The sequence below is a fragment of the Aquarana catesbeiana genome, linkage group LG05, assembly GCF_042186555.1.
Source record: "Aquarana catesbeiana isolate 2022-GZ linkage group LG05, ASM4218655v1, whole genome shotgun sequence".
NCBI lineage: Eukaryota > Metazoa > Chordata > Amphibia > Anura > Ranidae > Aquarana > Aquarana catesbeiana.
The window spans coordinates 52,529,244-52,555,266 of record NC_133328.1 but is presented as its reverse complement, the minus strand read 5'-3'; the positions used below and the strand labels follow the sequence as shown (position 1 = coordinate 52,555,266).

The window sequence follows — 26,023 nt, the reverse complement described above, 5'->3', positions numbered from 1 at the left end:
CGCCTGTTTTTACCCTGTAAAGCCCAGGCCACTGAGCTGCAACCATGTGCACTGCATGCAGTTGTAGCAGGGACCTCATTCATTTGAATGGGTCATGCTTGGTGGTGGTACTGCCCACCGAAAGTGAAAAGGGGTATAATTTTTATACCATGTGTACAACCTTGTCCAGCCACCGTGTTAGGTTTAGGCTCGAAGTCTACTTTAATCTAACTAGTCTTAAAAATGCTCCCTCCCCCTCCTAACATCTATGTTGACTTACCTGTATAAAAAAAGATGGATATACTTACAGTATATGCAAAAAAGAAAAACACATTAGAAAGAATTCTAAGGATCAGCATAATTGAACAATTCATGTATTACTTGATGGAGCCTCCCACATTTGAGCCCACATTCTTTTAACCCACCAGTCCATTTGACCCTTCTGTAGCTCCCCTTATTGGGCTAATTTCTATTACAGTTGTCCCTGTTTAGATATGCAGTATATCAATATGGGAGTTGGGAAAAACTAGTGGCTGTTGTTGAAGGTGAAGCAGAGAGAGTAGACAGAGAGAACATGTGTTCCTTATTTAGGCTCTCATAGATTATGGCTATAAGATTATGGCTATAAATGAGTTGTTAAAGGGAATACATTTTTTACCTGTTATATGCATGCCAGTAATGAGTATCACATTAGCAGGTTTTTTTATTAGCTTTCATAAGGTCCACAGTACTTCCTCTGACAATGCTTTCATTGTCCTCTCTCTCTGCAGGTGTCTGTTGCCATCTTTGCTCAGACACATCCTGTACGCCAGTGGTTTTCAGCCCTGTCCTCAAGTACACCCAACAGGCCATGTTTGCAGGTTTTCCTTTATCTTGCACAGGTTCTTTAAATCAGAGTCAATGGCTTGGTAATTTGGACAGCTATTTTATCTAAGAGAAATTCCCAAAACAAGGCCTGTTGGGAGTACTTGAGGACAGGGTTGAGAACCACTGCTGTACGCCAATCCTTTCCCTAGATGTCACACAATTTTGGCAATTCCAGAACCTGTGTGTAGCCAGGTGCTTGGCTAGAGACTTAAGACATTCCGTTGCGGTGCTCTCTGTACTCCCAGTGGACTTCAGCTGAATGGGTTAACACTGGCGCACCTCTTTCCACCTGGGGAGCCGAAGGAGCTCAAGAGACTTCATTGTTGGCATCATTGAATGATGGGAGATGAAGTTCGGGGGAAAGAAACTTTTACTTTGGCAGTTAATGGACTATTGGACTACAATTCCCAATGCAAGCTGGGTATAAGGAGAGAGAGAGCTGTATTTTCACAAAAATCAGAGTTGTTCCAACCTGTTGCTCCTGGCAGATACTGGGCCCATAGGGCTTGGCCATCTAACTAGCAGCATTATTTACTGCATGCAGGCTTTACTGGGACAGTACTCATATGCACCATTATATAGACTGGGCCCCAATGCAAACCTGCTGAAGAATTAGGGCTAAAGACTGCCCACTAAGATTGCTGCTTCACAAGAACTTTGCCTATTGTCCATAGTAAGAGGTACTTATTTAAGGATTCCTAAATGTCATTGCTGCCAATCATATAGCGTTCACTCTAAAGTGGATATAGCTACTGTTCACAGAAGGGTTCTTAAAGTATTGATTATCTTTGCTGTTACTATTTTCTAATGCCATTACTTATTGCTGATTTTGTGGATTACCAGGTTTAACTCCATCTTATGCTGCTATAGCCTAGTGAACATATTGTCCAGTGAACTGGGATTGACCCAATCCTTTACTAAACTAATTTATGTGCATACTGCTAATTACTGCAACCCATGACAATATATTGGGTTCATTCACCACTAACAAGCATGATGTTTGCTTTTTGATACGGAACCTTAGTTGTGTGCACACTATCTATATTTGTGCTCCCAGCAGCAGTGCAGTATCCATTTGCTTAGCCTGGTGTGTCAGTGTGGCTGAGGTTGAGTCAAGGCAGAATAACAGAGAACCCAATACATCAAATGGCCCCGGCGAGGTAGCAGCACACTTCCAATGTCCTTTATACAGGGCTTTTTTTTTAAGACGAAAAAGAAAGAAGAGAGCGCACCAGCCTAGTGCATTATCCTTGACAGATTTATTTAATTAAAAGCAAAAATAAAAACTACTCACAAAGGTCGAAGACAAATTCGCATAACAATGGCGCAGAGGCAATTAATTCAGTGGTAGCAGTTTTCCAGGTTCCAGGAAGGAGGCATACGGATTACTGCTGGCTAACGCGTTTCGAAGGTAACCCTTCTTCATCAGAGCCAGAGAAGGCTCTGATGAAGAAGGGTTACCTTCGAAACGCGTTAGCCAGCAGTAATCCGTATGCCTCCTTCCTGGAACCTGGAAAACTGCTACCACTGAATTAATTGCCTCTGCGCCATTGTTATGCGAATTTGTCTTCGACCTTTGTGAGTAGTTTTTATTTTTGCTTTTAATTAAATAAATCTGTCAAGGATAATGCACTAGGCTGGTGCGCTCTCTTCTTTCTTTTTCGTTTAATACTAGGACAATCCCATCCTCTGAGAGCAGCAAGGCCGAAATCCATAGTCCTTCTCGAACCTCTGGGACTTTTTAGCCAACACACTTGTGCGCAAGAGCACTGTTTTGCTTCCTCTTTTTACACTTTTTTTTTTAGAGAATAGGTGCAAGTACTCCCCCCCCCCGAGTTACCCCTTGTCTCCACCATCTACATACCTCTAAGCACCATTCCTTTTCTCAATCCCTATCCATCTCCCAGTACTGCCGATTTTAGAGAGTACAGAACCAAGTATCGTTTTGTGGTGTTAGGTAATCTGTATGGAATTTGTTATTGATAACAAGGAAGGCAGTAAAATAGATCTCCTTCAGCCAGCAACAATAGCTTCTCCTAGCAAAAATAGATCCCCCAGCAATGATAGATCATCCCAGCAACAACAGATCCTCACCATTGACAATAGATCCCGCACATCAACATTAGAACCTCCCCAACAACAATAGCTCCCCTCAGCAACATTAGACACCCCCCAGGAACAAAGCCTCACCTCCCAGCAACAATAAATCCCCTAAACAACATAAGACCCCCAGTGAAACAATAGATACCCAACTAGCAAAATAGACTCCTCCGCTGCAACAGTAGGTACCCTACACTACACCAAATCAGCAATAATAGATCCCCCAGCATCAATAGACCACCCTAGCACCCCTTGCCAATGAATACAGTACATTACCACCCCATTACTGTACTGCTAAAAAAAAACCCTGCATTTATGTAGCTAGTCTCTCACAGATCATCAGTCTTTATTGCTTCTTCTCATACTCATATTGTGACATGCTACAAAACAGCACTGTTACAGTCAGAATGATAACTAGGCAAAAGGAGACCGAGAATGTGCCATTCCTGATTGCAGCTGACTTATAACCATTGTCCCAGGTTGCACCTGTCATGGAAGGCAAAGGTGCTTGCCTGGAGCTCAGATACGGCTTTTTATTAATAGAAGTTACATCAATAAAATCACTTAATTAGCAAACAGTGCTTCACTTACCTTTTGTAGAAGTGACATAAAAAAGCGATGACAAGTTCAAGCAATAAAAAACACAGTCCAATTCCAACACCAATCCACAGACCTGTTCAGAAGTAAAAGAAGAAGACATGATGGGAGGATTCAATAACACAGTTTTTGGTGGTATGGCCCATTTTAAAACAGCCTAATTAAGCCCTAAGCCTGAAGAGTTTAATTCAGGAAAGCCTTGCAACAGTTTTGCAAGGTCTTCTGAAAGATGCACCAGATTCAGGTAGTTCTTATTTCTGCCACTTTTGGAATCTGAGAATCACACTGGTGGTAATTAAGACCAACTCAGAGTTGGCGTACAGAGAGACGCCAGTGTTCAGAGTGGAGCATTTTGTGCTGGGAAGCTGTCTTGAATATGACAGAATAGGACAGCTTTCTGCACAGGGTTCCCTGGTTGCTATGAAGGGGAGAACAAAGGAAGTGCCACCTAAGTGCAGTATTAGAAACTGATTTTTAAAGGCAAGATATACATAAACACTCACAAGAAGTAAGGAAGATACAGGCTCATATTTGTAAGTAGTCCAGAGAGCTCCTCGAGTCTGGAAAGGGTTCCTGGTGCGTGGTGTGTTAATGGCAGGTCCGCAGCAGGTCCTGTGGCCACAGGAGAGGAGCCAGAACCAGCGTAGAACGCACGGAAGTGACGTCACAGGTCACAGGATCACATCCGGAGGAGCTTGTCACAGGAAAGGAGAAAAGACTGCCACCATGCAACAGGAACCCTTTCCGGACTCGAGGAGCCCTTGGGACTACTTATACAGATGAGCCTGTATCTTCCTTACTTCTTGTGAGTGTTTATGTATACCTTGCCATTAAAAATCAGCTTCTAATACTGCACTTAGGTGGCGCTTCCTTTGTTCTCCACTTCTATTTCTGTGTACAGAGCTAGCTCTCTGAGGACAGCAGCTGCCCTTATGTGTAGCTGCTGGTTTTTAATTTTTGCAGTAGTGGGCAGACCTCCTCTTTAAGGATGGAAACAATGCAAACATGGGGACATATTACAAATACCAGCAGATGGTTTCCATAATGGGACTTAGCCCAGGACCTAAGTGTGGCAAAGGCACAGTATTAAAGGAGCAGCACCATTGTCTTCTGTGGCTGTCAATCAAAGTCAGTTAGCCAAAGGGGAGAGAGGGGGCGGGGCCGGGTCGGGGCTATGTGTCTAAATGGACACACAAAGCTGTGACTCAGTTGGGGTGCCCCATAGAAAGTTGCTGGCTGTGGGGGCACTCGTCAGGAGGGAGAGGCCAGGGGCAGCGAAGAGGGACCTGAGAAGAGGAGGATCTGGGTTGCTCTGTGCAAAACCATCTGCACAGAGGAGGTAAGTATAACATGTTTGTTATTTTTTTAATTTTTAAAACAAGATTTTACAATGACTTTAACCTGCCACCACAATACCAACATAAAAACAGATATTCAAGTCTGTTCTCTATACTGATATAATCACTTATTGAAAAAATTAAAGTCTTACCCCTGGTATCAGCTTCTGTTACGGGAGGCGTAATTTGAGGGGAACGGATTTGGCAGCGGGTTCCAGTCCAGTTTTTCCTACACCTGTATAACAAAGAATATGACAAACTTCAGCTACTGTTCAACTCTGCAGAAGAAATCAGATTACAGTGGGACGGCTCGGCTTGCTGCTTGTGCCAATAAACTCCTTGGAGAAACATGCTTTATGATGATCAGCAGCTTATGTATAGTCGCTCTTGTTTAGATGATTGTTCAATATCTGCGCTTGTGATGAGCTGACTCAGCATGTGGGCAATCCCAAATGTAATAATAAACTAATTTACCTTGGGATGCACCTGACTTTTACTTCTATTCCAGCAACAGCCATGTGATGGATAAGGCCATCGAGATGTGCCAGGAGACCTATCAAAGGTTACATTTACAAGACACAAGCCAAAGATTTGTCAACATTAGTTGTAAAGGTCAAGTAGAAGATGTTATATGGGGAGAAGGATTTTAGAGAAGAATTCTAATTTGATTAAAAACCAGAATATTATTTTAAACCAAGGAGTTCTTGACATTACTGTATACAGCCTATTCAAAGGGCCTTCAGAGTATTTTCTACGAGCAGATGTGTTGATTACCTTCAAGCAGGGCCAGATTTATACTTAAGTCTTCCCTAGGCCAGCTACCTTTACCCTCACCCAACATGTGCCATATAGATAAATACTTTCCTCCACTTAAAAATAAAGAAATAAGCATGCATCTAGTGGATTAAACGTAATCTTTTCTGTATTGAAAAACAGGATTGCCCAAATAAGAGAACTAATAAACACATAAAAAGTTACTCCTCAATAAATTATCATTCATAAGTAAATTTGTTCACAGAAACACCTACCATACCAGAAACATGTCCACAGACATGTGGACATGAGCCAGTACCATGCTGGAAGAACCAGAAATTTGTCCACAACAACCTCTGTACAATACTAACACAACCAGAAAGGTGCCTGCAGGGGCACAGTTTGTACCATAGGGACGCAACAAGAAGCAGGCCTGCAGGGAGTCAGTATCGAACTGATATAACCAGAAATTTGCCCACAGAGACACAATCAGTAATCTGCTGACATAACTAGAGATTGGAAGGCCTGGAAAAGTTGGAAAGGTTTTTTTACCATTTTTGTTTTTCAAAGCCATTTTTTGTTTTATTTTCTGGAAAAATTGGAAGAAAGTGTGGAATATGTTCTTTTACAATGATAAGTAATATATCTATGCCATTGTATTCAAACTATATAACATGTAAAGTCCTAAATTATTACAAGTTCTCTTAGCTGAAGACAAGGAAATCTTGTTTAGGTAACACTGTACTTCTCAATGCAGTTCTCAAGAGAAATCTGCATTTCTGCCACTAGAGGGCACTGTGGGGGAAAGGCTCCAGTTTAGTATACTTGTAGGCTCCATCTTGAACCTGCTACAGTTAGGTGATTGCTGGGATACAGTAGATGATAGTTTCTGTCCTCTCAGGCCTTAATAGACAGGTAGGAGGATTAATTGGTCTGACAAATTAGTTTATCTTATTTAACCTTTAAATGATTCCAATTAATGTTCTCTGCCTCATCATAATGTTTCTCTATAGTCTTGTCAGTAAATTGTTTTTTCTTCAGTTCAATCTTTTTTATTTTTTATTGATGTTATAAAGAAGAACATAGAGAATACTTCAATATAAAGTCTGGTTTACAACGTAGATACAGATGAAGAAATCAAAAACTCACCAGTACAAAGCTTTCACACTGGATATACAACATACATCATGAGAAGGGAGGCACAAGGTTATATGCCCTATTAAATAGTCAGGGCAATAGACCCTCTTATCAAACAGCCTGGGAATTGGATCTAGGGGAGACAATTGAGGAGGAGGTGTGGACAAAAAGGGTTGACTATGTTGCACAAGGGTATACACAACATTTCCCTGGCGAAGGCAAATTACAAGGTGCTATCGCGCTGGTATCTCGTTCCGACAAGGCTGGCAAAAATATACCCTGATACCTCACCCCTTTGCTTCAGGGGATGCAGGCAGGAGGGTGACATGTTTCATGTCTGGTGGTCCTGTCCGAAGGTCGGACGTTTCTGGATCAGGGTGTTCAATCTTATCCACTCAGTGACGGGTCAGAACATACCCAGCGGCGCCAAAACTGCGTTGTTTGCAGACCTGTCGGAAGAGATCACCAGACATCTTCGAACTCTAATTTTCTTTATTTTATTAGCGGCTAAAACAACTATAGCTAGGGCATGAAAATCGCATGTGATCAATGTCACGTTGGTGAAACACAAAATGTCTTGGATCATGGCTAATGAAAAACTGACCAGTATCCGTAAAGATAAACAAGCTAGGTTTGACAAGGTGTGGAACCCCAGGATTGTGTACCTACAAGCTTCCTAGAAATTGAAATGTCATGTGGATGCAGGCTCGGACTGAGGTGACCAACTCGGGCCTTTTCTCTCACTTTCTTTCCTTTTCCTTCTCCTCCTTCTTTCTTTCCGTTATTATTTGTGTTTTGCTTTTTAAATAATTCTTAAATGGATGCTGACCCTAGACCATGTAGCCCCTTTAATTTCCATCGCTCTTTAAGGTATTGTGTTATAAGGCACTGAAACAATTCTTGGCAATTAACGTTTCCCTCCTTTTCCATATAATTGAGATATGTGGATATACAGTTTATCTGAACACTACTTCATAACTTTTCCTCTCCATAAAGCTTTGCAATGGGCTCCTGATACAGCTGGCCTCGCAGCCCTAGACATACCATCGATACATTGAATAGAGACTGTATGTTAGGTCTGACTTTATTGCCATATATGCATTTTGATTATTACAAGAAGGCGATTGAACACTTCAGAGGGTGCATCCTCCTGTTGATATTTATGTTTATAATGCATATATGTTTTTTATACATGATGTTTAAAACTCTACAATAAAAATTATTGAAAGAGAAAAACAAATGGCAGTAGAATCAACAACAAAACAATTGCAAGAGTCGTCAACACTGGTAAGCAAGGGGTATACAGAAACAGTATCCCTTATTATCATGTTACCAGTGGTGTAAGATAAGGAGTTGTGAGAAAAGGTTGAGAAGAAGGAAAGAAAGAAAAAGAAGATAAAGAATAGAAGAGCGAGAGAGAGGCCGATGGCTCAGAGCAAACACAGTACTCAAGGTATAACAACTGCAAAAGATGAGGACTCAGGGTTCCAGGAGAGATTCATCGAAACCAGGTGGTAAGAAGTGATACACCCAGGGTTTCCAGATTTTAAGATGTTTAGGAATTTTATCTTGGATAGTAGCTTCAATTTTACTTTGTATCGTGGCCTGGGTGATCCTATGCTTGGTTTCAACAATACAGAGTTTAGGGGACTTCCAAGCTCATGCTACGGTTTGTTTAGCTGTCGTCATGACCTGCAATATAAGACGGAACTGGGCTCTAGTAAATCCAGGGTATTATGGTTCAGCAACGCGAGGCATGGGTCTAAAGCCAGTGTGGTGCTGATCAAGGTAAAGGCCATACGGAAAATCTCAGCCCAAAATTGCTGCACAACAGGACAAGTCCACCAGATATGTGCATGCATGAAATTGTTTTTTATTTTTCTCCTTTCAGTAACATGATGAGACCAACATCTAGAATTTGCAAATATTGTGAGAAGAAATATTCTTTTCCAAAGGCTGAAAGGATGACAAAACACATCCCGGCATGCCAGAGGTGCCTAAAGACATTAAAATACTTTATGGAATGAAATGATAAGGAACAGAATGAAAGTGTAAGTAGCTTTTCCCTCCAAAGTTCTCATTCTATAAAAACTTTTCCTGCTGCTTCTGGATCATCACAAAGTGTTTCTTCACTAGCAGCATCTTCAAGTAAGGACATGCTACAAACCACAGCCTCCAAAAAATGCACAATCCCTTCATTTATAGAGAAAATCACACCTGAAAATCAGGAGAACATTAATCAAGCTCTTCATAGAGCAATACATGCTTCCGGATCAGCATTGTCAATAACTGAAAATGCATATTGGCAGGAAGCTTTTACATTATTATGAGGGAAAGGGGGTGATTACCTGTTCTCATGTATAGGTGAAATGCTCAGTCCTTGTTATTCCATTTGTAATAAAAATATTTTAAAAAGCAAGTTTAGTTTTTTTTACTGAATAAGCTATACTTTTATTTCAAGCATTTCACCTTCCCAATGTAACAAAATTATTTTAAATTTGTAAAACTACTCCACACTGAACTGAATTTGTAAAACTACTCCACACTGAATTCTTTTTCAGTTTTTCCAAAAATGTCATTTTTTTCCAGAAAAAAAGGGAAAAATTATTTTTTTCCATGCCTTAAACATTTCTGGAAATCATACAGCTCTAGACATAAGCCAGAAGCATGTCAGCAGGCACATAATGTTACTGGACATACAGGCTCCTGCTCCTCCTTAGAGCTGGCAAAAAAGGTTGTGGGAGCAGGAGTTGGTGGATACGGGGTTGGGCCACTAGTAGGTAAGGTAGTTGGATATGTAAATAAAAGGGTGCAGGAGGAAGAGGGATGGAGATGACGGTCCCGCTCAGCTTCCCTTCGGTTATTTTGTCTGGATGGCACATGCAATCCAATTGTACAATGTTCTGTCGATATACCATCAATTGAGCAGTACAATAGGCTACTTAAATAAATCAATACTTAATGGATTGCTTAAGTAGGCCCTTATATGACACAGGTTTAATAAACCGGGAGCTTGTACAGAGATTACCCAACCAGACATGTACAAACAACATATATGGCCAGTTTCAAGTTAACATTGAAGAAATGCACTACATGCTAAGTCACAATGCTGTTGTGATCAGTCTGTGTACCTGAGAGGAGTACAACTGTCTGAAACAATAAAAAAAATCATGTTCTCACTTGTTTTACTACAATAGAGGCTTGCACTGAGTTATGGAAGTGGATTTTGATAAATGACTTGCATGCAGAGATGCTGGAAATGTCTGCATTTGTGCTGACCGAGCACAGTCACCCTATCAGTAGGCACAGACTAATTACCGTGTGTAATTGCAGAGGGTGTTAGGCAATGAATCTTTATTTATACTCCCCACTCCCACTAGAGCTGTTACAACACTAAAAATTAATCTCTATGGTATAGAATTCCTCCCATTAGTCATAATTTCTAGCACTGTACAATATAAATACACATTTACAGGTGCAGAATCTATTTCCTGGAATGTTTGCAAGATTTTTTAAAATAAAATAACAGGGAGTTCTGGTCTTTGCATTACATTTAGCTTAAAGGGAAAACAAAAAGTTTTAATTTTGGTAGATTGGCTTTAAGTTCAGCTTGTAAGGTTTTAAACTTGTTATATTATATATACAGTATATATACAGTGCTCAGCATACATGAGTACACCCTTTTTGAAAAGTAAGATTTGAATCAATATCTTAAAGAGCACAAGAACAATTTCCAAAATGTTGACAAAACTGAGTTTTATAGAACATTTTAGCTCATTGCATAAAAGTAAGGTTAATAATATAACAGATTACAAAATCTTGTTTTACTCAAATTAGTTGATGCAAAATTGAATACACCCCACAACAAAAACTACTCCATCTAGTATTTTGTATGACCTCCATGATTTGTAAGGACAGCACCAAGTCTTCTAGGCATGGAATGAATTTGGCGACCTTTTTTAGAGCCTGGATGCTAGATGGAGACTGATGCTCAACTTGTCTCTTCAGAATTCCCCATAGGTGTTCGATTGGGTTCAGATTCAGAGAAACATACTTGGCCACTGAATCACTTTCACCCTGTTCTTCTTTAGAAATGCAACAGTGGCCTTAGATGTGTGTTTTGGATCACTGTCATGTTGGAAAAGTGTACAACGACCAAGGGCACAGAGTGATGGTAGCATCTTCTCTTTCAATACAGAGCAGTACATCTGTAAATTCATGATGCCATCAATGATATGCAGTTCCCCGATACCAGCAGTACTCATGCAGCCCCACAGAACTAAACTGCCACCACCATGTTTCACTGTAGGCACCATGCAATTTTCTTTGTACTCCTTACCTTTGCGACCCCATACAGTTTTGAAGCTATCAGTTCCAAAAACATTTATCTTGGTCTCATCACTCCAGAGTACAGAGTCCCAGTAGTCTTCTGTTTCAGAATGGGCCCTGGCAAATTCTAGGCAGGCTTTTTTGCGCATGGGATTTAGGAGAGCCTTCCTTTGTAGCGACACCCATGCATGCCATTCCTCTGCAGTGTACACCATATTGTGTCATGGAAAAGAGCTAACTGCAGCGAACTTGCATAGTGACTTTCTTCAACCCTTCTCATCAGAAACGCTCCTGTCGAAGTGTTAACTTCCGTGGACGGCCTGGATGTCTCTGTAAGATGGTTGCAGTTCCAGCTTTGTTAAATTTTTGTATCACTTTGCTACAGTATTCTGACTGATAAGTAAAGCTTTGCTGATCTTCTTGTAGCCTTCACCTGTCTTGTGTAAAGAAATTATTTTCTTTCTCAGGCCTTCCATGAGATTCCATTGCTGACAGCATGAAATAACAAAGGGTTTTCTTTGTTAAGTAACGCCCTTTTATAATCAACTGTCTGCTAGACACCTGTTTAATGAATAATTAGACTCACCTGTAGTTGAGTTCTTGTTAATTATGATTTTGTTGTCTAAAATTTAGCTTTGCTCCTAAGACTTTAACATGGTCTTGAAAGGATTTTTAAGGCGCAATAGCATTTTTTACAGAGTGAGAGCACCTGCATCCAATGTTTGGAGCCTTTTTGCCACAAGTTGAGCTGATCTGGTTATCCAATAGGAGGACAGCATAGTGACTGTTAGTAGCCAGAGACAGTATCAAGTCCTCAGTTTGCATTCAAGTTACAATTCTGGGCCACCCATACCTTCACTTACCTATCCAAGTTGATCCCCTAATAAACCAAAAACCAAACCAAACACCCTGGATTGGTTCTTGACTACTGTGCGAGTGCTGGAAAATTCCTGTTGCCTGGATGTGCATAAGAAGGAAGACCCACAAATCCAGCAGCCCTTGCAGGGGTAGCAGTACACACAGACACACAGACACACACACACACATATATATATGTGTATATATATATATATATCCAAAACATTTTTTTCGTTTTGGATAGAAGGGGGAAAGATTAGAACCCCTGTCATGTGTTGCTGCTATCCAAGCCTCAGTTACACTGGTCATACACCGTTATTTATTTTCTCATTCAGACAGCAGGCAAAAAACGAAGTGGATGGAGAAATCACCCCCCAAGTTTTTCGATATGTTTCTTCAACAGAAGTCAAATGATTGACTTCTGGCCAGCAGAGGAGTTCACACACTGGTAAAAAATTGTCTGGATCCTGTTGATCCAGCCAAATTTGGATTAGCATATGGCCAGTATTACTTTCTCTCTGGGGTCAACATTTTGACCAGATAGGAAGTGAAGGAATCTCACCATCAGAGCCTCCAATCACACTATAACCTGACAATTGTTTTATTCCTTTTCAACTCCATCAAAAAACTAAAAAAAGTTTTAGCTATACATATACTTTAATACACAACAAAAGATTACCATCTAATCTAAATAACAATAAAGCAGAATGAATCTGCCATCATGCTAGCTTTGTCTAATTGAATCCTAGGATAGAATTGTGTGATGCTCTGACTTTTTTAGTTGTGTATGTAAATATCAGCTTGAGCTATGTACCTCTGTTATCAAGCAAAAAACAGCATGCATAAAAAGAATGTCATATGGGGGCATAGCCCATATTATTAAACTGGCTGATAAGACACCTGCCTCTGCAACATTTCCATCACACTTGAGAACCTTGCTGTTTTGGCTGCAGGTTAAAGAGGAGCTCCAGGCTTCTTCAGAAAAAAATTTAAAGACAGCAGCTACAAATACTGTAGCTGCTGACTTTTAATGCTTGAGCATCTACCTGTCCACAAATCCAGCTGTGTCCTCACTCGGGGTGATTTTTCAATCGGCTCTCGGGTGCTGCTGCTGCCATTTTAGCTAAGGGAATCTGGCAGTGAAGCGCGCTGCGCTTTGTGAATGGCCCGGCTGCGGGGGAAGGAGGAGAGGTCCAAACTTCCAGACGAATTTGCAGACGAAACCAGGTACCTGTCCCCCCCCCAAAAGGTGTCAAATGTGGCAGCAGTAATGAACCACTGTTCCCAAACAGAAATTTTTACTATGCTGTTTTTCTTCCTGGTTGTGAATGCTAATAAGGTGGCTCTGGCGTGCAGCATCTATATAATATTTTACATATTTTTGGAAACACAAATTATCTGTCTATTTCTACAGTATGGAACTCTGTTTCACTAATGGCAACCAATCAGATTTCAATTTCCATTTGGAGCAGTTGGATCAGTAAAGGATGATTTGTGATTGGTTAGTGTTGTTTGGTGTACTTGGCACAATGCCTTTTGCATTGTTAAATTAAGTTTTATAGTTTGTTTTGATCTACATATGTCCTGTTTAGTCTGAATTTCTTAGCCTTGCATGGTCTAATAGCTTTGTGCATTAAAACACCGTTTACGTAGGATTATAAATCATTTTGTCATTCCCAGACAATCAAAAATTCATCTCTTCCCACAGGAGACAACATTAAATCATAATGCCTAGCTGTGTCTCAGCTATGTATTCTGGAAGTCGGGGCACAACTGAAGCTACAATCTAAATCAGGAGTATGTAATTTATTTTTTAGTAAAATAGTATTTAATGTGTGCTCCTGCCAATAAACTCCCAGTTATTTATGACTTTTTTTATAGCATCTAGGAGGAAGACAAAGGACCGGCAGAAAGAACTTTACAAAAATGCTAGATAGAAGCCGTCACTGAATATTGCAAGGTTTGACAAGGCTCCAAAATTGGAAGTAAAGATTATAGGTAATGACAGAGTCTTTTCAAGTAAAGCATTTCATTCTCACTGCAGATTGAAAGAGTAAGGAGGTAAAAGAGAGAAGGAGAAATATATAGAGATGGAGCAGGGAGATAGACAGTGAAGAGGGGAAAGAAAGTCACAGGAAAGGATGAGAATATGAAGAGAAAGAGTGGAGATGGTGAAGAGAGTGAGGTGAAGAGAGAGGGAGCGAGGCGTAATAATGAAATGTGACAATAGAAAGGATAGGAGATGATGACAACTGGAGAGGACGGGAGATGGGGATAAATGCAGAGGATATGAAATGGGGATAAATGTGGAGGATATTAAATGGGGATAAGTGAAGAGGAAGGGAAGATGGGGATAAATGGAGAAGAAAGGAGATAGGGGCAAATGAACAGAAGAGCACAGGAGATAAGGATAAATGGAGAGAATAGGAGACAATAGTAAATGGATAGGAGGAAGGATGGGAATAAATGGAGAAGAAAATAGATGGGGTTTAATGCCAAGAAAAGAACTTGGGATATATAAAGAGGAGGGGAGATGGGAATTTATAGATAGGATTGGAGAGAAGGAGAGATGGGGATTAATGCATAGGATTGCAGATAAGTATAAACTGAGAGGAGGTGAGATGGAGCATAAAGGAGATGGAGATAAATGGAGATGATGGGAAGAAAGGGAAGAGATAAGCAAGAGAAGCCATGGTAAAGAGACCAAGTAGCTAGAGGAAGTAAATGGGTAAAGAGAAGTTGGGAAAGAGGCCAAGCAGAGTGAGGTAGAGGGTTGAATAAGTCTGAATTGGTCAGCACCATTCGTTTTCTACATCTTAAGGAAAAAGGCACGTTCTTTTTTAGGCACAGTGAGTTTCACATTTTGGACAAACTGGAACAAGCATCCACGAATGGGGCCGTCAAAACTACCAGGCTAACAAATATAATGCCGTTTTAACATCTCTACCCCATCGATTTTGACAATTCACACCTTCAGCCATGTGGATGGCAGGATTAACACCTATACATCAACTGTGACTTCAACCACGTGGTTATATAACTAGAACATTGTGGTTCCACGACTTTCACACCTCCCATTCTGTTCTTAGACAATCAATACCCACTTTGACACATTCAGTGGTGATTGGTTAAAGGTTATGAGTGGCCTACGCAAAGCCTGACCTCAACCCTACTGAACACCTTGGTGATAAATTGGAATTCAGTTTACTTCTCATCCAACATCTGTACCTGATCTCACAAATGCTTTTTTCTGGCACAAATCCCCAGAGATACACTGCAGAATCTTGTGGAAAGCATTCCAAGAAGAGTGGAGGATGTTATAGCCACAAACGGGAGGGGGGAACTTATATTAATGGCCATGGTTTTGGAGTGGGCTTTCCAACAAGTTCATATATGTATGATAGTCAGGTGTCCCCAAACTTTTAACCATTTAACATATACATCTACTGTATATCTAAATCTATCTATCTCTCTATGTATGTGATATATTAAACAATCCACTATCAGATTAGTATACAGCAACACTGTATTCATTTAGGAATATCGGAGATCTCAGTACTAGGATTACCATTATGCTCTGTCAAATCGTCTCCCCCCTATGTTTTGGGGATGAGCAGAGGGCCAGTGTACTATAGTCCTAACATACTGTACTTCCTGTCCTAAGGTGACAACACTACTCCTCTATAAACAGAGTACAGTGAGCGAGTGTTGTCACCCTAGGACAGGAAGTATGTAATTGGCAGGATCTCCAGATGAAAATAAAGCGACAAAATGTCTGAAAAAAGAAAACTAATGCAGCCACAACGTCTAAGTACTGCAATATATTCATTATTGGATTTAGATGTATTTTAACAAACCAGGTGCCGCAGTCTTTTTTTCTAGAGACATTTTTTTTATGTGGATACTTTCTTTCCAATCAGGCCACTGTGTCTTTGGATGCCAGAAAGAAGGATTAATGACTGGAGGAGAAGACAGACTACACAGAGGAAGAAAGAAAAGGCATAATTACAGCCCGAGATCACTCAGTCATTCCCACAGAGCAATCTTTAGTGAATCAGCAGTCAGTGTTATTCAAACAGAGCTGCACAACACCTGCAAATACGGAGATACCGATAATTAGAAGCATGAGTATAAAACGTTACAGATACTAATACGTAGGGGTTCTTTTAAAAATATAAATCCACAATTCTCATTATATTCATAATTTATTATTGACAATAAACTGGCTAGAACCACATTGATTAATGGTTAAAAAGGCTTTACAGTGTTTGTACATGAAAAATGTTCTCAGTAGATGATATTTGGGGATAATATGAAAGCTGAAAGTTTTACTCAGCGGTATCTTTAAAACCAATGTTCACACAGCCCACCTTCAGCTTTTTATGCTTACTAATTACAGCAGCCATTCCTAACTAGGGCTCCATGGAACCTTAGGGTTCTGCCAGTGATTTTTAGGGGTTCTTTGGGTTGTTCATTGAATGTTCTGCAATGCAGATGAGATCTATCTATCTATCTATCTATCTATCTATCTATCTATCTATCTATCTATCTATCTATCTATCTATCTATCTATCTATCTATCTATACTGTATTGCCAAAAGTACTGTGACACCTGCCTTTGCACACTGAACTTTAATGGCATCCCAGGATTCTTTTTCCCTAGGTGCAATATTTTACATTTAGAAACACACACTATTTAGGCCATAGGGTTCAATATTGAGTTGGCCCACACTTTGCAGCTATAACAGCTTCAACTCTTCTGGGAAGGCTGTCCACAAGGTTTAGGAGTGTGTCTATGGGAATGTTTGACCATTCTTCCAGAAGCACACTTGTGAGGTCAGGCACTGATGTGGACGAGAAAGCCTGGCTCGCAGTCTCCGCTCTAATTTATCCCAAAGGTATTCTATCGGTCAGGACTCTGTGCAGGACAGTCAAGTTCCTCCACCCCAAACTCACTCATCCATGTCTTTATGGACCTTGCTTTGTGCACTGGTGATCAGTCATGTTGGAACAGGAAGGGGCCATCCCCAAACTGTTCCCACAAAGTTGGGAGGATGAAATTGTCCAAAATGTCTTGGTATGCTGACGCCTTAAGAGTTCCCTTCACTGGAACTAAGGAGCCAAGCCCAATCCCTGAAAAACAACCCCACACCATAATCCCCCCTCCACCAAATGATTTGGAACAGTGCATAAAGCAAGGTCCATAAAGACATGGATGAGCGGGTTCGGGGTGGAAGAACTTGACTGGCCTGCACAGAGTCCTGACCTCAACCCGATAGAACACCTTTGGGATGAATTAGAGCAGGGACTGTGAGCCAGGCCTTCTCGTCCAACATCAGTGCCTGACCTCACAAGTGCGCTTCTGGAAGAATGGTCAAACATTCCCATAGACACACTCCTAAACCTTGTGGACAGCCTTCCCAGAAGAGTTGAAGCTGTTATAGCTGCAAAGGGTGGACCAACTCAATTTTGAACCCTACAGACTAAGACTGGGATGTCATTAAAGTTCATGTGCGTGTAAAGGCAGGCGTCCCAATACTTCTGGTAATATAGTGTATCTATCTATCTATCTATCTATCTATCTATCTATCTATCTATCTATCTATCTATCTATCTATCTATCTATCTATCTATCTATCTATCTATCTATCTATTTATCATCTCTAGAAAAAGGAATTTATCTGTCTATCCCTCTCTCTAAAGAAGTATCTATCCATCTATTTATATACCACTAGCAATATAGATTCCCAGGAAGGACAGTGGTTGATACTTGTACACACACGAGGTTTTAATAAAAACAGATTTTCCGATACTCTGGTCACCCACACTGAAAAGAGGAAACTAAACTGTTTGCTGACATGTCTCTGGTGGTTTGGACAGAGGCCTATTTTCTTGAGACTTTTGCCAGAGCCATGCTGGAACAGACAGATAATATATTGAGGGTGGTTATTTCAATGCAAATGAGGAGCCACAGATTGAGCGTGTACTCTGTGGTGGCTGCAGACAGACCACATTTGCGGTGATTTAATGAACACTTGTTGGCATTACAATGTAAAGGCTTGAGTCTAGGCATTTATTTTGTGGTTACATTGTAACAGAGCGAGGCACTGTCTAAGTTAATCAGGCAAACATACACAGGTTTGATTTTCTCCATAATAGTCTACTGAGAAAGCCATCCAAAGTGCAAGTGGATGAATAATATTTATCTAAAATTGAAAGAAATTCTATGGACAGTTTTTTTAGATATTACAATGAAATCAGTGGCAGTTATTGAATAAGTTCACATAAGAGAACATATAATTAATTCAGCACAGTATAAAAAGTCTGTAAATGTCCAAAAGGTATATTAAACACTTGACCTTAGAATGCTTTACCCCTTCATGACCAGGCCATTTTTTTCTATTCAGCTCTGTGTTACTAAGTTGCACTGTAAGTGGCAATTAAGTGGTAATTGCACTGTCATGCAACACTGTATGCAAATTAAATTGATATACCGGGAATTTTTTTCATACAAATAGAACTTTCTTTTGGTGGCATTTGATTACCACTGGGTTTTTTATTTTTTATTATATAAACGAAAAAAAAAACACCAACAATTTAGAAAGAAAAATATTTTCTACTTTCTGTTATAAAACATATCCAAAAAAAAGAAAAACATTTAGAACAAAATCAATTCTTCTACATGTCTTTGGTAAAAATAAGTCCCAATAAGTGCATACCAATTGGTTTGTGTGAACGTTATAGTGTCTTCAAACTATTGTATATATACCATATTTATCGGCGTATAACACGCACTTTTTTCCCCTTAAAAGCAGGGGAAAATCTTGGGTGCGTGTTATACGCCGATCCCCCGCCGATTGTGAGCCTTTCGGCTATTCTCAACGGCTCTTGCAGTCCCGCGTGAGCCGGCGAAAGCCACCGAGAGCGGCCAAGCGCCGACAAGAATGGCCGAGAGTGGCCAAAAGCCGCCAAGAATGGCAGAGAGCAGCCGAAAGCCGCCGAGAGAGGCCGAGAGCCGTCGAGAACGGCTGAGCCATTTTTAAACGGCAGTAGTCTGCAAATGACACAGGGGCAAGGCAGCAGATGGACACTGACAAGGCTACACTGACACTGACAAGGCTGCAGATGGACACTGACAAGGCTGCAGATGGACATTGACAAGGCTGCATTGATGGGCATTTAAATGTAAGTTTTTTTCCTTAAACTTCCCTCCTAAACGTTTTTTTTCCTTAAAATTCCCTCCTAAACTTGGGGTGCGTGTTATACGCCGGCGCGTGTTATACGCCGATAAATACGGTATATACTGGAATTTACACAGCTACAGTGCCTTGCAAAAGTATTCACCCCCCCCCCCCCCCCCTTGGCATTTTTCATGTTTTGTTGCCTCACAACCTGGAATTAACATGGATTGTTTGAGGATTTGCATCATTTAATTTACAGAACATGCCCACAACTTTGAAGATGTTTTTTTTTTTATTGTGAAGCAAACAACAAATAGGACAAAATAACAATAATATCCCTGTATTTAGCACATCCATTTTTCCCTCAACTCAACTGACCAGTTTCCCAGTCCCGACTGCTGAAAAACATACCCACAGCATGATGCTGCCACCACCATGTTTCACTGTGGGGATGGTGTTCTTTGGGTGATGTGATGTGTTGGGTTTGTGCCAGACATAGCGTTTTCTTTGATGGCCAAAAAGTTCAGTTTTAGTCTTATCAGACCAGAGCACCTTCCTCCATACATTTTGGGAGTCTCCCACATGCCTTTTCACAAACTCAAAACGTGCCTTTTTTGTTTTTTGCTGTAAGTAATGGCTTTCTTCTGGCCACTCTGCCATAAAGCCCAACTCTATGGAGCGTACGGCTTATTGTCGTAATAGTCTCTGCTGTGGAACTCTGCAGCTCCTCCAGGGTTACCTTAGGTCTCTGCGCTGCCTCTCTGATTAATGCCCTCCTTGCCCGGTCTGTGAGTTTTGGTGTGCGGCCATCTCTTGGCAGGTTTGCTGTTGTGCCATGTTCTTTCCATTTGGTTATGATAGATTTGATGGTGCTCCTAGGGATCATCAAAGATTTGGAAATGTTTTTATAACCTAACCCTGACTTGTACTTCTCAAGAACATTGTCCCTTACTTGTTTGGAGAGTTCCTTGGTCTTTATGGCAGTGTTTGGTTAGTGATGCCTTTTGCTTAGGTGTTGCAGACTCTGGGGCCTTTCAAAAAGGTGTGTATATGTAATGACAGATCATGTGACACTTAGATTGCACACAGGTGGACATCATTAACACTAATGGCCAAGAGCAGCCACTAATTATGTGACTTCTGAAGGTAATTGGTTGCACCAGAGCTTTTTATGGGCTTCATAACAAAGGGGGTGAATACATACGCACATGCCAATTATCATTTCTTTACTTCTGAAAAATAGTTTTATGTATATATTTTTCTAATTTTACTTCACCAACTTAGACTATTGTGTTCTGATCCATCACATATAATTCAGATTAATAAAACAATGAACTAAAAGCTGTAATGTAACAAAATAGGTAAAAAGCCAAGGGGAGTGAATACATGTGCAAGGCACTGTATAGACGTTGTACTTATAATGCCGGTGATCGGCAATTTATAGTGTGACTGTGATGTGTGGCGGGCAATCTAGCGCTAACACTCACTGGCTAGGAGGTTGACTAACTGACACTGAATACAGATATAGTGATCAGTGGTAATACTGTACACTGTACTAATGACACTGATTGGGAAAGAGCAATCCAGGGGTTAACTGTGTGCCTAACATGTGTAATGTGTGTAATGTGTGCTGTTTATACGTACTGATCTGGCTGTTTTTTCTCCCTGTCTTTCAGGGATAAGAAACTGCCAGATCACTGTTCACTCTACACAAAGTTCTGTGTTTGTAAACACAGAATCTGTGTGTAATTTGCCACAGACAATCAGTAGGTTTCAGCCGAAATTAATGGATGAAATCTGCTGGAAAACTCATGCTGTGTTCAATCACAGCACGAGTCAGCAGGGGGCACCAACATACATACCTCAAACCCGGAAGAAAGTCAGCAATGTACATGTACATTACCAAGCATGCACCTCGGTATGGAACATTTTTTATAGTTACATTGGTCCAGCTTGGATGTATGCCATACCTGTGGGATCCCAGCTAAATTTGGAAATCCCTGTAGTAGACACAGCTTATAAATGAGCATATGACTTAGTCCATGTGGCAGCACTGCACTGATTATCTTTGGGTAAAATTTGACTTGAAAGGGACAAAACAGCCACAATCAGAGAACTACAGTACATCATTCAATAAGATATATTGTACTAAACAGTACAGAGACCCCTCTAAGATCCTCAGTCACTGACGCATTTTACCCAACCAATGGGCTTAGTCACAGAGATGAAGGAAAACAGGAAAGACTGGAGCCATACATTATCGTTCATTCCTAAACAGTTCTCCTAAAGGTACAATGCATTATAACACATAATGTATTATAAAATTTGCCCAAGGTTGCTTTAGATTACAGCCTACTATGCATCTAAATATATGCAATACCTGGAAAATAATTAACTTATATAAATGAAAATTGCCATTTATGTTCATTAAAACTTCTCCAAATTCATGGTGAAAAAAAACTAAATAATAACCCTGAGCTCTTATGACAGCTCCCTGCATTAATTGGCTCCATTTCCATTTGTGTCATCATGGCAGGAATTAAAAGAGAGAAATGGCTATAGCGAAGATATAGATCTCATTTACAACAGAACAATAGGCTATAATGAAACATCCAGCTCTGCAGCTCGCCGCGACAACATCTAGTTAAAAGAACGCTCTGCTGTGTTTTGTAAGCCTTTCATCTGCCATCTTCCTGAACAATGCAAATACATGCTGAGTATTCACAATCACAGAAGCTTCATATTCCGCGGCTCCAAAGTTTACAGATGATTATGAATATTACCTGTACATCTAAATTCTGTGCTCCTGTCTGTCATATTTGTGCCGAAAGTAGAAGACTGCACCAAGTTCAACTTTACTTTAGTTGATTTTAAAGTATCACACATTGAGCTGCAACATTAACAGAAAGAACTAACTTCAGCAGAATATCTAAAACCCAAAGGTATGTAACCTGTGGCCCTCCAACTGTTGCCGAACTGTTGCCTCTGCTTCTGGGAGTAATTGTAACTGTCAGTTTTGCAATGCCTCATATGAAATGTAGTTCCACAAAAGCTGGAGGGCCACATGCTGACCACCCCTGGTAATCTAGTTCACACCACTCTCCTTACTTTCCTGAGATAGTCAACTGTCCTGGCTTAAAGTGGAAAAAAATCCTAGTCTAACTATTCTTAAAAAATTTCCTTCCCCCCTTCTTCTAACTATCTTTCCTATCCTGTATTAAAAAGATGTGTGCACTTACCTATTTTTAATCTGCTTCAGTCAAGTGATCCTGCAGCTCCAGCTTCCCTGTGTCAGTAAGACATACCCCATACACGCTATTCGATTTTGTTGTCAGATTTACCAAAACCATGTAGTGCAAGGGCCTGCCTGATTAAATACAACTTGAAACTCTTAAGGTTTGACCTCCTCTTATATGGTTATGGTAAATCTGAAGACAACAATCTGCAGAAAATCTAATAGTTTGTATGGGGTCTAAGTGGCTGCTGCAGGGGAGAGGAGGGAGCACCAAAAACAATTTGGCCTTGGGAGCCTATGGGTGACATCATGGCTCCCGGAACTCCCAGCCATTGTAGAGTGTTTCCTGAGCCAAAGCTGCAAGATCAAGTGACTCGAAAAGAGCGAATTAAAATTTAGGTAAGTACACAGAAGTTTTTTATACAGAAAGGATAGGTAGGAGAAGGGGGGAGGCAACATTTAAAAAAAATAGTGTATTAGTGTGTTTCCATTTTTGCAGTGTGAATTGGTAATAGAAAATGCGTGCCACTCAGGATACAAGGGAAAGCAATCCTGTGTTCACCACTGTGAGTGCAGGCCAGGGAGGAGCTCATCCAAACAACTGTCGAGCAAAGGATGGATCCCATGAAGCCGCACATCAATGAAGACCCACTGGTATTGGAATGAACGTCAGTCTCAGCCTGGGCTCCCACCAGGCCACGCCCCCAACATGTTTCACTCCGTCTGATGACTTCTGATTTTTGGCTCTGCCCTATGCATTACGCCACTAACCCACCTGGCTTCATCAGGGTAGGAAGCCAAGTGATGAGCTTTGGTTTATATGGTTTATATAAACAAATAGGTAACCATAATGTCCACACCAGGAGGAAGTAATACATTGCCGCTTAACAAATTAACCAGTAATAGCCACCTAACTCTTAAGAAACGTATTAAAAAAATTATATGCTGTAAAAAGGCAACACATAAACATATAGTGGGGTTTTCTCAAATCTGACTGCAAAAGTGAAAATACATTTAAAAATGTATGTAAAGGCAAAACATTTTGGATAGGGGAGATTTACCCCCCAGTAAGGGGGAGCAGTGATTTTTTTTTGATTTTTAAAGTGAAAGCATAAAAATAAAAAATTGCTTCCAATATACTGCCTGGTGGGCCCCCTTAGTCAACCTGTAAAGTGCCAGATCTGTACCATGTCTAGAATCTGCTGAAGCAATAATTGTATTTATAAAGTAAAAAAAAAGACATTTTCCCTACAAACTGCCTTTATTTTGCTCAGCAACAGCTGGGGAGCCAGTGTGTATGATGAGGCCACAATGTAGTGCACTGGGAACAAGATTTTTTGGATACATTCTGGTGTCACTTTGACTTTGGATAGAAGTAACAGATGCGTAAAAATTGGTCTTTGGGTGTCGGTGGCACCTTCCCACTGTAACACTATAGAGGTAATCTTGATGGAAGCAAGAATTGGCCTTGCTGTAAAAAATTGCAATGATATGCACCTGTCAAACAGGTGCAGAAATATTGGTCTTTGGGTGTCGGTGGCTCCTTCCCACCGTAACCCTATAGAGATACACTTGATGTAAGCAAGAATTGGCCTTGCTGTAAAAAATTGCAATGACATGCACCTGTCAAACAGGTGCAGAAAAATTACTCTTTGGGTGTCGGAGGCATCTTCCCACCATAACCCTATAGAGGTGCTCTTGATGAAGGCAAAACAAATTGCAATGATATGTACCTGTGAAACACGTGCTGAAAAATTGCTCTTTGGGTGTTAATTGTGCCCATGAAACCTATAGCAAAAACATTTTTCCATATAAAATGATTGAAAACCCTCAAAGCTAGGCAGCCTCAAAGTCCTGCAGAGATTCCACATCTCAAAAAGACTTAATCAGTGACATCGGCATCAGGGGCTTCATAGCTGGTAATCCAGGACTGATTCATTTTTATAAAAGCCAAACGGTCAACGGAGTCTGTGGACAGACGCGTTCTTTGATCAGTAACGAAACCTCCTGCAGCACTGAATGCCCGTTCTGAAAGCACGCTGGATGCAGGGCAGCCCAAAAACTCAACAGCATTCTGGGCAAGTTCTGACCAGTGGTCTATTTTCATGACCCAGTAAGTCAGTGGATTGTCAGCTGGAAAGCTCTCCATCTCTGTTTTGGCCCCGAGGTAATAATCCACCATGTGATGCAAACGCTGCCGATGGGATGTGGAAGCTGACAGCCCTGGGTGGTGAGGACTAAAAAAATTCCGAAATGCCTCACTTAGGCAAATGCCTTCTCCAACGCTCCTCTCTTGACGAACAGGCTCAAAACTACGTTTTCTATGACAATGTAACCTACTGGAGTCAGGAAAAATGTTCACTAAAATCCTCTTTAATGTGTCCTCAAGAGATTTTATCTTCTGCACTCTCTGTGGGGACGGGATGAGTTCTGAGACCTTCCCCTTATAATGGTGGTCAAGGAGGGTTGTCAACCAGCAATCATCTTTCTCCTCTATGCCACGTATTTTTGGGTCCTTTTGCAGGCTTTGAAGCATGAGGTTGCCCATGCACCTCAAATTTGCCGAGGCTTGAGAAGCAGACTCCTCGGGGTCACTCAGGATGACAGCATCTGGAACTTCCTCCTCCCAGCCACGTACTACTCCCAAGGGTCCTGGGGTTGGAAAGCCATCGCTTACAGATTGACACATGTCTTCCTCTTCTTCAAAGGCTATGAAAGTGCTAGAATCCTCCTCATCCTCCTCCCCTCTCTCCCCCTGTGCATTCTGTGACATAGGAATGATGGTGTCTGGATAAAGTGGGCCTTGAGAGGAAAAGAAGTCCTCCTCTTCCTCCTGCTGCTCTTCCTCCAGTTCCCTGTCCATAATGCCTGCACTGTCACGGCTCACCATCCTTGTGGCCTCCTCAAATTGTGACAATACAGTGCATGCATCCTTAATGATCAGTCATTGGTGTGGAGAAAAAAAGCAGAGGCGGCCTGAGCCTGTCGTCGTGCCATATTCGCACAGGTACTCGTTGACGGCCCTCTGCTGCTTGTATAGCCGCTGCAGCGTTGACAAAGTCGAATTCCACCTGGTAGGCATGTCACAAATCAGGCAGTTTACGGGCAGGTAGATTTCCCACTGAATTTCAGCTAACCGAGCACTGGCTGTGTATGACCGCCTGAAATGACTACAGAATCTTCTGGCTAGCTTTTAGCACATCTTGCAACCCTGGGTACGTATTTAAGAAACGCTGCACCACCAAATTTAGGACATGTACCAGGCATGGCACATGTGTCAACTTTCCCTATCTAAGGGCGGACAGGAGATTTGAGCCATTATTGCACACCTCCAATCCTGGCTCCAGCTGGCGTGGTGTGAACCACCTCTGAGCCTGTCCCTGCAGAGCTGCAAGAATCTCTGCCTCGGTGTGGTTCCTGTCCCCTAAACACACCAGCTGAAGCACTGCATGGCACCTTTTAGCCTGACTCTTGGAATAGCCCTTTGAACGCTTAGGGGGTACCTGCTGTTCATAGGACAATTCTGCAGAGGAGGGCATGGAGGTGGCGGAGGAGGAGGAGGGGGTAGAGCTCACAGGTCTGGCATCATCACCACCAGCTGTATGGAGACGTGGGGCCACAACAAGCTGCAGCACCGATCCCTGTCCTAC

General features: G+C 41.2%; 1 protein-coding gene across 1 annotated transcript in view; it reads right to left on the bottom strand.

Annotated features, from left to right (window-relative positions):
• The window catches only part of MALRD1 (MAM and LDL receptor class A domain containing 1), a 737,846-nt gene that overhangs the window by 44,166 nt on the left and 667,657 nt on the right, over positions 1-26,023 (bottom strand). Inside the window, exons 37-38 of the mRNA XM_073629748.1 lie at positions 5,033-5,115; positions 3,538-3,619 (exon numbers count right to left, since the gene is read on the bottom strand). Coding sequence (XP_073485849.1) covers positions 3,538-3,619; positions 5,033-5,115 — 165 coding nt within the window. The remainder of the gene's footprint in view (positions 1-3,537; positions 3,620-5,032; positions 5,116-26,023) is intronic.